Source organism: Muntiacus reevesi, chromosome 1, assembly GCF_963930625.1.
Source record: "Muntiacus reevesi chromosome 1, mMunRee1.1, whole genome shotgun sequence".
Classification (NCBI taxonomy): Eukaryota; Metazoa; Chordata; class Mammalia; order Artiodactyla; family Cervidae; genus Muntiacus; species Muntiacus reevesi.
In genome coordinates this window covers 117,756,825-117,770,858 of record NC_089249.1, presented here as the reverse complement: position 1 = coordinate 117,770,858, position 14,034 = coordinate 117,756,825, and the positions used below count along the sequence as shown (strand labels likewise).

The 14,034-nt window shown below is 38.4% G+C and overlaps 1 protein-coding gene and 1 pseudogene across 4 annotated transcripts in view; one reads left to right on the top strand and one right to left on the bottom strand.

Annotated features, from left to right (window-relative positions):
* The window catches only part of HS2ST1 (heparan sulfate 2-O-sulfotransferase 1), a 171,165-nt gene extending 166,545 nt beyond the window's left edge, over positions 1-4,620 (top strand). For 3 of the 4 annotated variants that reach the window (XM_065909632.1, XM_065909649.1, XM_065909652.1), the window contains exons 5-7: positions 811-908; positions 3,295-3,452; positions 4,386-4,620. In XM_065909632.1, coding sequence (XP_065765704.1) covers positions 811-908; positions 3,295-3,452; positions 4,386-4,615 — 486 coding nt within the window. In that variant the 3' untranslated portion in view covers positions 4,616-4,620. The remainder of the gene's footprint in view (positions 1-810; positions 909-3,294; positions 3,453-4,385) is intronic. The other variant, XM_065909640.1, reaches the window with a different exon arrangement.
* Positions 4,621-6,701: 2,081 nt separating this feature from the next.
* LOC136147405 (ankyrin repeat domain-containing protein 26-like) lies at positions 6,702-8,421 on the bottom strand (annotated as a pseudogene).
* Positions 8,422-14,034: the final 5,613 nt, after the last annotated feature.

Genomic DNA, 14,034 nt, shown 5'->3' with positions numbered 1-14,034 from the left:
GATAAAGCCTACTGTAAAAATGCCTGTGACAGATAGTAGTAAGTTCTCAAGAAAGTGCAGCTGATTTAATTTCAGACCCATAACCTGTGAGCCTCTTTCCCTTTTCATTAATTTGTATGTGTGCTCAACTGCTCAATCATGTCCAGCTCTTTGCAACCACCTGGACTGTAGCCCACCAGGCTCCTCTGTCCATGGAATTTTTCCAGGCAAGAATCCTGGAGTGGGTTGCCATTTCCTACCCCAAAGGATCTTCCTGACCCAGAGATCAAACCTGCATATTTTGCATTTTGGGGAGCCCTTTAATTAGCTTAGTCAGATGCATTTGGAGAGGGGGCCATATCAGTCGTTAAGTATCTGGGTTCACTTTTGCTTGTACAGTGATGTTTTTGTTCGTTTTACTGAGAAAAGAGGGAAGGACTTAAGTGTAGTTCTACTTTATATTATTTTCAAATAATTATTTCCTGAAGAGTATCTTGAGTCTTATTTAATTTACTTTGGTAAGGGGATAGAAAATATAAATACACAGATTCGACATAAACCAGTACTTGATTTCAAGGACAAATTATTATCTGGGGATGTTCCATTCTTATGGTAAAAGAATTCTCATAAACATTGGTGTGAAACAAAAATATGAGAAAAGCCCACATTTAACTTTGCTCAGTGTCTCAAGTATATTTTTGTAACCTATCACTTTAAGTCACTATCTCATCCAACTCTGCTGCCATCAATTTAATAACTCACCACATTAAGATAATTGATAGGTGAAGCTTGCGTTTATGGCTCACATGTTCTGCTCTGTATTTTTTCCAGACCTTTGATGAATGTGTAGCCGAGGGAGGCTCAGACTGTGCTCCAGAGAAGCTCTGGCTTCAAATCCCCTTCTTCTGTGGCCACAGCTCGGAATGCTGGTAGGCAGATAAAGTTGGCGTTAATCGATAATCTACTTATTTTTCTCCATAATCTGTATTTCACAAAGGTGGATGCATTAGTCAAGGGCTCAGTGTAAGGAAGTTCATGAAAGACCAGACCAAAAATAACTTGTAATTAAGTAATACCGAGTTTTTTTGTTACCTTGAAGTGCCTTAAAAAGATTCTTCATGTATAAGATGCTTGCCATGATTTCTCAGATGCTGGTTTTTAAAGATTTTTGGTATTATGTGTATTGCTATATTCTAGCAGTGTTCTTAATCAGAAGTCAGGAGTCCTTTCATAAACCTCGTTTTCTCCTAAGCTTGTTGTTTTTAGCCACCCATTTTAGATCAAGAAGAGGCTTAGTGGGTAAATTAATTCACCTGGTTTTACTGTTAAACTGATTTGACTTTGAGAGAAGCCAAGGTAAAATAAAGATGTTTTATCTTTAATAGAGTTTATTTCTTCAGGATGTGCTGAGTTTTCAGTTTATAAAAATAATGGTATGTATTTATTTGTTCTAGTCAATCATTTTAAAAGGAAAAGTAGGGGAAAAAAACAAGAAACACATGCAGTTAGTGTCTTCCTTAAAACCATGAGAGATGCAAGGAATGCCTTCTGTTTTTTCCATCATCATCTGAAATGTAATGTTAGGTCACTGTGAACCTTAAGGTCTTACTCAGTAGATTATATCAACACATAATATAGTTGACCCTTTGAAATCAAAAGTTTGAACTTTGAGGGCCCACTTAAACAGATTTTTTCTTTAATATGTATTACAGTAGTGCATGATCTGTAGTCATGCACTCATGAATCCTCGAATATAAAACGTGATATAGAGGGCTGACTGTAAGTTATAAGAAGATTTTCAACTGGAGAGTGGAGGATTGAGTCTGGTTGGCACCCATAAACCCTCTCGTTCAAAGATCAACTATAATAACATAAGAAGACTTGGACACTTCGAAAGAATGTCTTCTCAATTTTTAATCATTTCCTTACAACAAGAATCAGTAAATTACAACCTGGACACCAAATTTGGCCCAATACCTGTTTTTATAAAGTTTATTGAAAAACAACCATATCTATTTGTTTATTATCTATAGCAGTTTTCACATTGCAGAAGCAGAATTAGGTAATTGTGACCAAGACCATATGACCTGTAAAGCCCATCTTGGGCTTTACTCTCTGGCTCTTCATAGGAAAAGCTTGCCACCCCCACCTTAGAACAATAATATATTTTTCTGTTGGGTGTTACTGAGATTTTAACTGAACTTCTTTAGGGACCTTAGAAATCAACTTGTTTACTTCCCCAACCAGCCACCGACCCTTGGCCATGCAGTGTGGAATCTTAGTTCCGCAACCAGGGATTAAACCTTTGCCCTTGGCAGAGAAAGAACAGAGTCCTAGCTGGACCTCCGGGGAATTCACAAGTGTTAGTAATTTTTTGTTGGTTTTTCTCCTGGCTGTACCCTGTGGCTTGGGGAATCTTAATTGCCCAACCAGGGATCAAATCTGTGCCCCCTGCAGTGGAAATGTGGAGTCTTACCCACTAGATCACCAAAGAAGTCCCCACCGCAGCTTTTTAATGGCTGAGAAAACAAGTTTAGAAGGGTGAAAGACACTCGCCTAATATCACACTGCTTAAAGGCAGAGCTTGGAATTGGGACTAGGAAATGTCAATGCTGAAAAGAATCCAAAGGCGTAGTTTATCTAGGGCCAAATCTCTATTACCAGTCATTAGCTGACAATGAAAAAATTAAAAGATCTGTAGCAGAGCCATTCCTTAAAAAAACCTAAATTCATAAATTAAATGAAGATAACCACTACACAAAATTGCTTAGACCTTCCTAGAGAGCTCTTAAAATGAATGAAGTTTAGAGTACAGTTGACCCTTGAGCAAGGCAGGGGTTAATTCCAGGATAACTTATAGTTGACCTTTTGTATTCATGATTCCTTGGATCTGCAAATTCAACCAACTATGGTTCATGTAGTATTAATAGTATCTACTATTGAAAGATACTTGCATAAAAGCGGACCTGTGTAGGTCAAACCCATGTTGTTCAGGTGTCAACTGTAAACAAAAATTAGATGTCCTCATACCTAAATCAGATAGGAGGATACATAAATATACATATTTTTTAACTGTTCCTGTTGTGTCGCCTGGTAAAATTTGAATTAGCCCTGTGTGGTTCAGCAGAAATTGGAGACAGAGGCAAAGGAAATTAAGAACAGGTGTGCCTCCCGAAGGACATTAATAAAAGGGCATTAAGGCCTTGAATGAGCACATGTTTATCTGTTTTTTCCATAATATACAGTGTCAAAAGTCATCAAAAATACTTAGCAGATTTTACAACCAGGTTTTTTATTCTTTTTCTTTGGTTTTAGGAATGTGGGAAGCAGGTGGGCTATGGATCAAGCCAAGTATAACCTAATTAACGAATACTTTCTGGTGGGAGTAACTGAAGAGCTTGAAGATTTTATCATGTTACTGGAGGCAGCTTTACCCCGTTTCTTCAGGGGTGCTACAGAACTCTATCGTACAGGTATATAAAGGATGGTTTTTGTTTTTGTTTTTTTTAAGCTGACTTTAACTTTGCCACTTGCAAAATATGTATGATATGAAGTCTGTTGAGTAAAACTCCAGAAAGGCAGGTATATTGTCCATTTCTCCTCACCATTTTCAATACAGAACAATACATGGCACACAGATGGTGTTCACTAAATATCTTTTGAATGAATAAACATGCATGAGATGATAATTAAAAGGCATTGTGGGTATAGTGGAAAGATACAGACTCTAGTGCCAGCCTTAGAAATTGTGTGATACTCAGTAATGCTGGCCATGCATTCCCCCCTTTCAACATGTCTGGTGCCATTTTAGGTGGGGGTAGGATTGGGAGACTGAATCATGCTGGTAATGATTCTGTGCTCTTGTCTGTTATAATGCTCCTAAAAGTATGTTTCAGTGGCCTTGACAGTATTAAAAATCTGAAGGTGACTGTGCTGGTCCAGGCTAATCCTGATTTTTTTTTCCCCTATTCTTTGGTAATATGCAATCAGAGGGACTCTTTTTTTTTCCCTAGAGTATGCATATGCCCTAGCTTTTAATACATAGAAATACAGAATAGAGGTTATGAGAGATCAGTCCAAAGTTTGAAAAATAGATATTTTATATCTTTAAAAACAAACTAGTCAGAACACCAAGCATTTGAGAGTATAAAATGTACAGTGACCATCTACGCTTTACCAAGTGGCAATTCTTTTATTATTTGACATCTCATTAAATCTTTAACGAGGATAAAGATTTGTCTTATGAAGGAACAAATCACTGATTAGGATACTGTTTTTGCCTGAATGATTTTAAGACAAAACAGTTATGTTACCTCCTTCCACGTGTCATCTCTTCAAATAAACAGGCATTGATATTTGTGTGTGTTCTCAGAATTTATTTACCTTTTCTCTTTTGCCTTTGTAAGTAGGAAAGAAATCTCATCTTAGGAAAACCACAGAGAAGAAACTCCCTACTAAACAAACCATTGCAAAACTGCAGCAGTCTGACATTTGGAAAATGGAGAACGAGTTCTATGAGTTTGCACTAGAGCAGTTCCAGTTCATCAGAGCCCATGCCGTACGAGAAAAAGATGGAGACCTCTACATCCTCGCACAGAACTTTTTCTATGAAAAAATTTACCCTAAGTCGAACTGAGTACAAGGCGTGGCAGTTAGATTCTTGAACTGCAACTTCGACCTTGTCTTTACTTTAGTTCTCAGCTCCGCGACTTGGACTGTTGATGGATATATAAGACACTGCGTTAGGATACAGACAGTGACATCAAGGAAGTAGATTCTGACTGATACGTCAGTGGTCCAGGAAGTTTAAGTTTCAGCCTATTTTTTTCTGGTTAAATTTTGATGGGAGTTATAACCTCCTGCCTGGACAAAACCTACCCATCACCTAAAATAAATACCTAGCAGGTCTAATTGAAGGCTAAAAGCAGTTACAGAAAAGTTCTGATACTCTGTTTTTGAAAAAGCATTTCTTTCAACTAACCATCAATGAAGATGACTCCATCTGCTTCTTCGCCTGAGGCTTGGGTTGTACTCCTCTACTGGCTAGTATTATTAACTGTTTGGCAGTGTGTGCTTTGTTTTCGAATGTTTGATCACGGTTGCTAAAAATGTTTCTGCTGTAGTTGGAATTGCCCATATTTATGTAGGTCATTTTAATTTTATTTTAAAAGTTGATTATTGGTGTTAAAAACCAGTTTAAATCATTATTAATACCGTATAAAGAATCAAAGCAGTATTTCTTATTCCTGTTTCCCCCAGTATCTAAGATTGGGGAAAAACTTCAGAGAATGTTGACATTGCCTAAAGTTTTTTTTTTTTTCCCCACAAAAATATTTTCCTTTAAGAAAGATTTTCTCATCATGTTTAATGGGAAAAAACTAAAATGAAATATAAACAGTTCAATAAGGAAATTTTGACTGTTTATCTTTTAGATCATATATTTTCTCTTCAAAATCTACACATGTTCTTGTGATGTTTTCAAAAGTAGGTCCTGATACAGATTTGACTCATCTGTGGATCCCAGGGGAGACACTCTATGGGATCCAGATTCAAATTCAGCAGCAGCTTCTTCTAGTTCTCTAGTTTTAGTCTGACCTCTGCCTGCCTTTTATTAGTTTTGTCGTTTATTTGCCAATGACTTTCTAATTTTTCGTTCTTCTAGGTAGAGTTGTTTATATTTTCCCAATTCTGCTTTTTATTAGAAACTTCTTAAAAGGTTTTCATCTTGGAGAGTTCAGATTCCAAGTCTTTAATTCTGAGTTCCATCTGACTTTTTCAGTTCAGTCGCTCAGTCGTATCCGACTCTTTGCAACCCCATGGACTGCAGCATGCCAGGGTTCCCTGTCCATCACCAACTCCCGGAGCTTGCTAAAACTCATGACCATTGAGTCAGTGATGCCATCCAACCATCTCATCCTCCGTCGTCCCCTTCTCCTCCCACCTTCAGTCTTTTCCAGCATCAGGGTCTTTTCCAATGAGTCAGTTCTCCGCATCAGGCGGTCAAAGTATTGGAGCTTCAGCATCAGTCTTTCCAGTGAATATTCAGGACTGATTTCCTTTAGGATTGACTAATTCCTTTAGGATTCCTTTAGGATTGATTGAGGGATTCCTTTAGTATTTCCTTTAGGACCTGACTTCTTATTCAAGCATTATTCTAATTTCATGATTGCTCTAAGTTTTCTTGAGATGCTGCTTGTATCTACAAAAATAGGTTGACTTCTTTAGTTTACTAAATCCTATCTTGCTCTTTCTTCAATCTACTGTTTATACTGCTCTGCTTGACTGTGTTCTATCATAGTCATTTCTATATGACTTTTGAGGTTCACTACTTCTTCCTGCAACTTCTTTTTATTCTTCTCTAGTTTTTCACATTTCTTTTGCATTACTTTCATAGATAATGACTCCTGTCGAAGAACTTGACTTCTTGCATCCAGGTGCAGACATTTTGAAGATGCAGCTTCTAGCTCTGCTGTAAGATCATCAGCCAAACTTGTACTTAACAGGTTTTTCTGAAGCTGTTCAATTTTGCCTGCTTGCTTTTTGACTGTGGTTTTAAACTTGCATTTTCAATTTCAAGTTTTTGGATGTGATCCTGTGTTTTCTCAGCACATCTCAGGGCCTCTGTATGTTGATCCTGTGCTTTTTGCATCTGACTTGTGAGTTGATCTAATGTCTTCTTTAAATCCTGTGCCTCATCTTCTAAGTTAGCATAATAACATGAGTCACCTCCAGTGAATCCTCTGACATAGACTCGAATTAATTTCCTTATTAGCCATTTCTAACTCCTTTTGTCTGGCAAGGTCAGGATTCCATCCTTTAAGATTCTTGCATTCCATTCTCAAGAAAGCTGCTTCTCATGTCATTTCGCATTTTTACAACCTGATTCAGATTATTTCTCACAGCCTTCAGTTTTATTTCTAGTGCTCTGAGAGTGAATTCAAGTTGTTTTATTTCAACTTCTTACCATACTGGTCTTCTTTTCTTGTTAACTGCTCCCTAATTTTTTCATATAACATACTAGACTTTCCTCTCTTCTCTTCTTGCTTTAAGGTGAATCTTAAGCTAAGGAGCTCTCATTCCGACTCCACTTTCTGTTGCTCTGTGATTTTACTTCTTTTGTTTCTGACAGCTCTTTCTGTAGCCCACTAACCTTACTTTCCATTTTAATTTTTCCTCTAAGTAGTTCACAGTGGCTTTTTTAAAGTTCTATTAATCTTTCATAGAAAGAATTGCACCCTGAATTTTCAATAAGCTACCAGAATCTTTACACCCCTTGCCAAATTGTTCACTTAGCAACATGGAATTCAACTCGCCATCCTTGGAAGCGGTTTCAGATGACTGAATTAAGTCATCAGGGTCATCCACAGAATTAGTTTGCTCTTTGACCTTGTTCTTTTCACTAGATATTTTCTTTGCAAGGCTTGCCATCATCCTGATCCACTTTACTTAAAATACTGTCATCATTCACATGTGGCAGACCACCAGTCAGTAAATCAGTCATTTCAAATATTGGTGTAATCACACATTATTTTGGTGACCATTTTTCATTGTCCTTTTTCTTTACTTCCTTCATATGCATGCTAGGATCGCTACTATCAGAATCTTCATTCTCAGTAGCAGAAAGTAGCTGGTTGCTATTTTTTTCTACTCTTTCTCTGCTGAATGAATCCAGTCTTTAGCAGCATCACATATGTTGTTGGATACTTGCATTTCACTACTTTTGTTCTGCTGCTTTTCTTCAACCTTGGTTTTAAAATCTTAAGACTTTGTCGTCTGATGTAGGCCATAAATCAACACCAGGTTTGATTGTTGGAAAACCTGCTTAAAGAGTCTTCCTCAGCATTCTCATCCACTGAGTTGCTCTTTTGGGGAGGTGTCTCTTTTCTTTATAGTCAGTCGTCAGTTGGTGAATCATTACACCACTAACAATGGCACATTCTTCAGCAGTCCATCCAAAGGCATCTTGAGAAAAGACGTAAACACCTTGCTGAAGAAGACTGACTGCATTTGACTCATAATTGACAGCAAGCATGAGGGCTGTTCTTTTCATCTTATCAACCATATGTGTATTTACTGCTTTCTTTACTAAAAACTCCGCCATTTGTTGTTTCCTTTCACTTATGGTAACAGTGGTGTGAGGTCATCCTTGTTCCTGGCTTCTGTTATTGGTGTCCTGTGAAAGCAGCTCTGCTGAAAGTGATACTTTCTGGCAAAATACAGATAGTGGAGAGCAGTGCTGCTACTGACCTTGGTGACATTTGGGTGGGCACCCTGTTCCAGCAGAATAGTTGCAAACTCCTCTGCTTGACATTCTACAGCCTTCATCAGCACTGTCCTCTTTTCGTGGTCACAGAGGTTAGGAAGGTATTTTCTCTCCAGGAGGAGAGTTACCCCTGCTGAATGACCATTGACACAGGCCAAGTGGAGGGCAGTCCTGTTCATCTTGTCACTGTTCATGCCATTATTTCCAAGCAAGAGAATATGCTGCACTTTGGCTATGTTGCCCATGCTGGCAGCTTTGTGGATCTTTCCAAGGTCCTTCTTTCGGATGTGGTACCTGGGCCTGTGGTTCTTGGACCTCTCAGTCATTGGAGAAGGTCGCCAGCTGCTGGCCTTGCAAACAATTTGAAGGCTAGAAAACATCCTTCTGTTCTCTTGAGTGTCAGGAGAGATGGCCTCTTGGAAACTGACTCCAGGAGGCCAGAGGTTATCTTCCTCATCTGTCCTAAGGCAGAAGAAATAGGAGCCCTCCTGGACCGCAGTGTGGCAGTGACAGGGGAGGTAGCCCTGGCCAGTGAGCTTGGGCCTGGAGCGTGCTGCCCCACTCTGCTTGCACAGCTTCTTGTCCGGGCCCTGCAGAGGAGCCCCGCGTACTGCCAGGGCAGGCGGGTAGCTGCACAGGCCATGCCCGTCCTGGTACAGCGCCAGCCTCCTTGGGGTGGCAGCCCTCACTCAGGGGTCTCCCCTCAGAGGGCAGCTGGCAGCTGTGGGAGGCCCCAAGCCAGCCAGCCAGGCAGAGCCAGGCAGGCAGCAGCGGCTGTAGCATGCTGGCAGCCGCGGTGGCAGGGGGTGGGTGGTGGGACTGGCAGGGTGAGCGCTGCGCCCGGGGCACGCTAGCCGGGGCCCAGAAGCACAGCCCTGGGCACTCTGCTCCATGCTGCTCTCTCCACCACCGGGATCCACCCTGCCTAAAGTTTTAGTTAAGGCTTCCACATGCTAATATCAAAAAAGTAAATTTAGTGTTTGTTTCTCCATGGGTTATTTGTAAAGCTGTAAACTGAGATATCGGTAACTCCATATTATATCTCCATTAGTGAGCTGTGGTATGGGTAGGATTTTCCTACTTCTTCTATACTTTTCCTTGTAGACTATTTTTACTGAGGTGCTTTATAATGTGTTTTAAAGCATTGCATTTACAAAGGAAAAAAAGGAAAATGCTGTAAATATTGCATATTTTATGTATTTGGACCAAAAGGTTATAAGTAATTAGACAAGTGATTTTGCACCAATTTTATTACGTCAAGTAAAACCATCAGATCTACTGTTCTTATATTTCTCACTTAACTTTACTGTTAAGACATCACTGAAATGAACTTCAATAACCTTTCAATTTTGATACGAAGTACATTATTCATAATTGGGGGCAGTAGTTACAGTGGAAAGAGTACTGGACGAGGAGTCGGAAATCTTGATTTCTTGACTTGACTCTGCCACTTATCAGCTGTGTGACCTTGGGCAAGTCACTTAACCTCTCTCTGCCTCAGTTTCCTCATCTTGAAATGAGGATATAATACCTGCTGTACCTACCTCACAGGGGTGTTGTGAGGATTAAATGAGATGGCATGTGAAAGCACTTTGAAAATTGTAATGCGCGATATAAATGTAAGGTATTATGGAAACATCTTTAACATATAGTTTCATATCATTCATTTTTTAACAAAGAGAAAAGTTCACTTACAAGCTGGTTTAAAAAAGCAGTTCATCTTGATATATATTTGTGTTTAATAAATATCTTCTCAGTGTTTTATCTTCCCTGTTTCAACAACTATTGAAAATGGAAACACCTGTGAACTCTTAACAGATTCACGAGCAGCTGCTTTAGTTCAGGAGGTTGTTCCCTGTTTGCAAAAAGATTTCATTAGCTGACTCAGGGCAGAGGAAAATTTGCTCTTCAAATGTGGAAGACTTTTCTGTTTTTATTTTACATTACCATTCAGAAATGGTAGCTATTTTATACCTCTGGTTTTTAAGGTATATGTTGCAGAATTTTATTTCCCTGTGCATTCTTTATTTCTTCCACTTCTTAGAGTAGCAAAGATAAAGAATTTTAGAAACATTTTCTAAAAGGGTAACCTTTAATATGTTTAGTTTAAATTTCCCCAAATAAGGCCTCACCAGACTATGTAGGCATTTCAGGGAGGTTGCTTTAAAGGTTGTTGATTGTATGGGAGGAGGAGAGAGTGCAACTTATCAAAAGATATTTTGGACAAATTTAAAGCAAAGCTAAAAGAAGTTGACAGGAAAAGTCATTGTAACACCCTTTCCCCCCTAATAATAGGACAATATTAAAAGTATATCAACAGGCATACTTTTCTTATTTGACTTTCTTTTTTGTGTATTTAATACCTTTTGCAGGCATTTGTTGAAAATATATACAAATGATTTCCTCGCCCAAAAGTAAAGCACCACCTTGGGATGGGGCATCTGACATTTATCTGCTAAAGAAACCTAGGATGCAGGTTATTCTCTGAGTCCAGCTAAAATCTTAAGGTGCATCAGCTCTTTTAGGTAACTAGAGTAGCACATAGATCTAGGGTCAAAAGATTCAGAGTACATATAGTTTCAGACTTTGCAAGCCATCGGTCTCCATCACAACTACTCAACTCTGCCATTTTAGTATAAAAGCAGACAACACATAAGTGATGAGTTATGGCTCTGTCCCAATAAAACTTTATTGTTGAAACAGCTGACAGGCCAAATATGGACCATGGGTTTTACTTTGCCAACCCCTGTGGCAGGTTATTATTTATGGAGAAATCACTTTTGAATCTGTACTCTACTGGCCTAAAAGAGTTTATATACTTCCAAAACAGCTCCTAACTTATATCCAAAGAATAGCTTTCTGATCCAGGCGGTCTCTCCCACAGATTCATAAACTTTTATAACTTGGATTGCTTCCAGGTGAGCAGGTTTTCTTTCCCAGTTTAGCTGTTCAGAATAGGGGCATTTATGCTATCATCTTTCAGGGTGGGTGAGAAGTATCCTTCCTGGAGACTGAGAAAGGGTTAGGTTTAATCCCATGTGGTCTAATATAGTCCTAGGAGCCTGACAAGTGCAGAGTCCTTATAATACCTAACTTTATAATCAAATAAACAGAACCACTGAGATGATAATGTATTTTTTTAAAGTGGCAAGTGTGATTTTTCTTTTTCAGCCTCTGCGCTTTTTTCAGTATTTTGAAAATAGGGGGAAATTTTTTTTTATATAATACAATAGCAAATTAACCACTTTGAATTTTAAAGATAATGTTATGTGTGTATGTGTGTATATATATATATCTATATATGTTTATTTCCTAAAAGAGGGAAAAGTACCTTTTTGTTCAACTTGTATCAACTCCTGTTTTCTAATTGCTGTGAAATGGCAACTATTGATAAATTATTGTGACTTTTAAAATTTAATGGAAAGGACATATTTTGGTTTTACCCAGCTTTAATCTGTAAAGTATCACTTAAATATATCTGATAGCAACACATAAAGTATTGCATGGGGATTACTTTTCTATCATCCATACGCATTTGTGCAACTTTGAACATATTGGGTGCTTCTGAATTCCTGATGATTGGATTTAAATGACTGAAAATCTGAGAAAAACGTACTGACTTTTAAACTTTGCATTTTATTTTCTATTCTTAAAATTCAGTTAATGCCTATAATTTGAAGTCCACTGTTGCTCTTTCTCAATATATGTCCTATCAGAGATTCCTAAAATTGTGAGTCCCATCTGTGATTTACAAACAGTATTTTGATATTGCAGGTGATTTGCTCATTGTATTTGCATAGTTAGAAAGAAAATAGTTTGTAGACAATGATTCTCTTTTTGTAATAAAATGAAATAAAAATTCTAAAAGCACTAGAGAATTGAACTAAAGGCTGGTTCCCAAATGCATAGCTGGTATTTTAATTGCTATTCAAATTCTACATAGAGAACATCTGTGTAAACCATCTCTCTGGTTTTTCCCATTGATCATTCTCAAACACACCTATGGCCCTAAAATCCTTTATTATGAGAGGCACCCGGTATTGTAACCTTTTATGAAGTTTGTCTTTTAAGAGGTCCAGGTGCTTCTACTTCATGAGTTGAAAAGTTGCCTCTTCATAAGTTAGTGCTGTTTGCTTTGAGAGGAAGTAAGGCAATTGCTGTTAAATTTTTGCATCCGTTTACCCTATGCAAAGCTGCTGGATGATGCCAACTAACCTGCTGCTCAGGCAGCCTTCGGAGGGGAAAAGCACCCCGTTTGAGATGCACTGCCAATTCAGCTCCTCTGGAGTGGAGCTTGCTTTCTGATTTACTGGAGAGGGAATTGTAAAGATAGAAATGGGCAATCAGTTTGTCGGATTTATCCTGTAATTTAAGTTCATGCAGCTTTGTGACCTTTGCAGTACTATTTATAAAAAGGACCCTGATGATGATGATCTCTTTTAAAACCCATTGCTGGTAAGCCTATGGTTTAGACACACTGGTGCTGTCTATCTGATTGTTCAGACAGCTTCTAAAGCTTTCTACTGAGACTCAGGTGTGTGAGCATCTCTAAAGCAATGTCGAATGTAATTTTGGCAAACATGGATTGTATATTTTGACTTTCACTTTATAAATACACAAGACAGCTGAAGAAGAGTGCCTTTTACCCCCTCACGATCCGTGTTGGAAGATGCTTGCTCCTTCCTCTGTCTCTGCTTTCTCCTTTCTCCCCCTCTGCTGTTCACTTGATTCATTTACACAATACTGTTTCCAAGTTAAACCATTTTGTCACATCTGTTGGAGAGATAATCACTCCTTTTCCTTAACATTTTGCCAGCTCTCTGTTGTTCAAGTGTTTTCAGTTGATTACCTGATGAAAAAGCTATAAAATAAACACTCGGTGGGAAGGGGAAAAATGGTTTGGTGTCCTGTTTTAATATTTTCTTCCATGGGCTTGATGCTGAAGGAGATTTTTCCAAGTGGAGTCAGTGTTCAGTGTCATGAGCTTAACCTTCAGATATCGCTGCCAGCAGAGAGGTACGTGTCATCACTGGTCTGTCGTGATTTGGGGGTTTATTTGGGACTTGCAAACTGACAGGCCTTTGCTGCTTTTTGCCTTATACTTCATTACTGGTACTGAAATTTCAGAAAATTTACAAGGTATTCTTAGGATATATTCATAACTAGAAGAGAAAAGGGCTGTCAGCTTAGAATAAAAAGGGAATTTGAAAGAAAAATTTAGTCTGGTTAACATTTCCTGCACAGTTTAGATGTGTCCGTAATGTTTCTTTGAGAATACACATGTCTGCTGATTCTCTTTTCACCCTTAAAGGAGAGACTCTCAATTAACAGATTTCCTGTTCTCAGCCCTGGCTCGTTGTTCCAAGCAAGTATTGTATGATACTGGGTTGAGTAAATACCCAATTCAGTAATACATTGTCTAAACAGGGAATTTGGTCTGTACTCACAGAGGCAGAACAGGGAGCATGAATTTGAGAGTCAAATGGACCTGCATTTAGCAGTGTAACTAATCAGTGAAGAAAACAGTATTTTTGTTGTACAGGTTGGAAAAGGTAGATACAGAGTGCTGGCCCAGGGCAGACCAGTAACTGGTATGGCTTTTATGTACTGGGTTAGAATATTGTCAAGAAGTTGACAATATTGCCCTTCTGACCCTGCAGAATACTAGTAGAGTTGCTTTAGAGAAGATGTTTTTATAAATGTTTTTAAATACTACTGAATTTTACTTTTTTATTGACAACACACTAATGCCTTTTTTACTTAGATCCTATAGCATAACTAGTACTGATTAT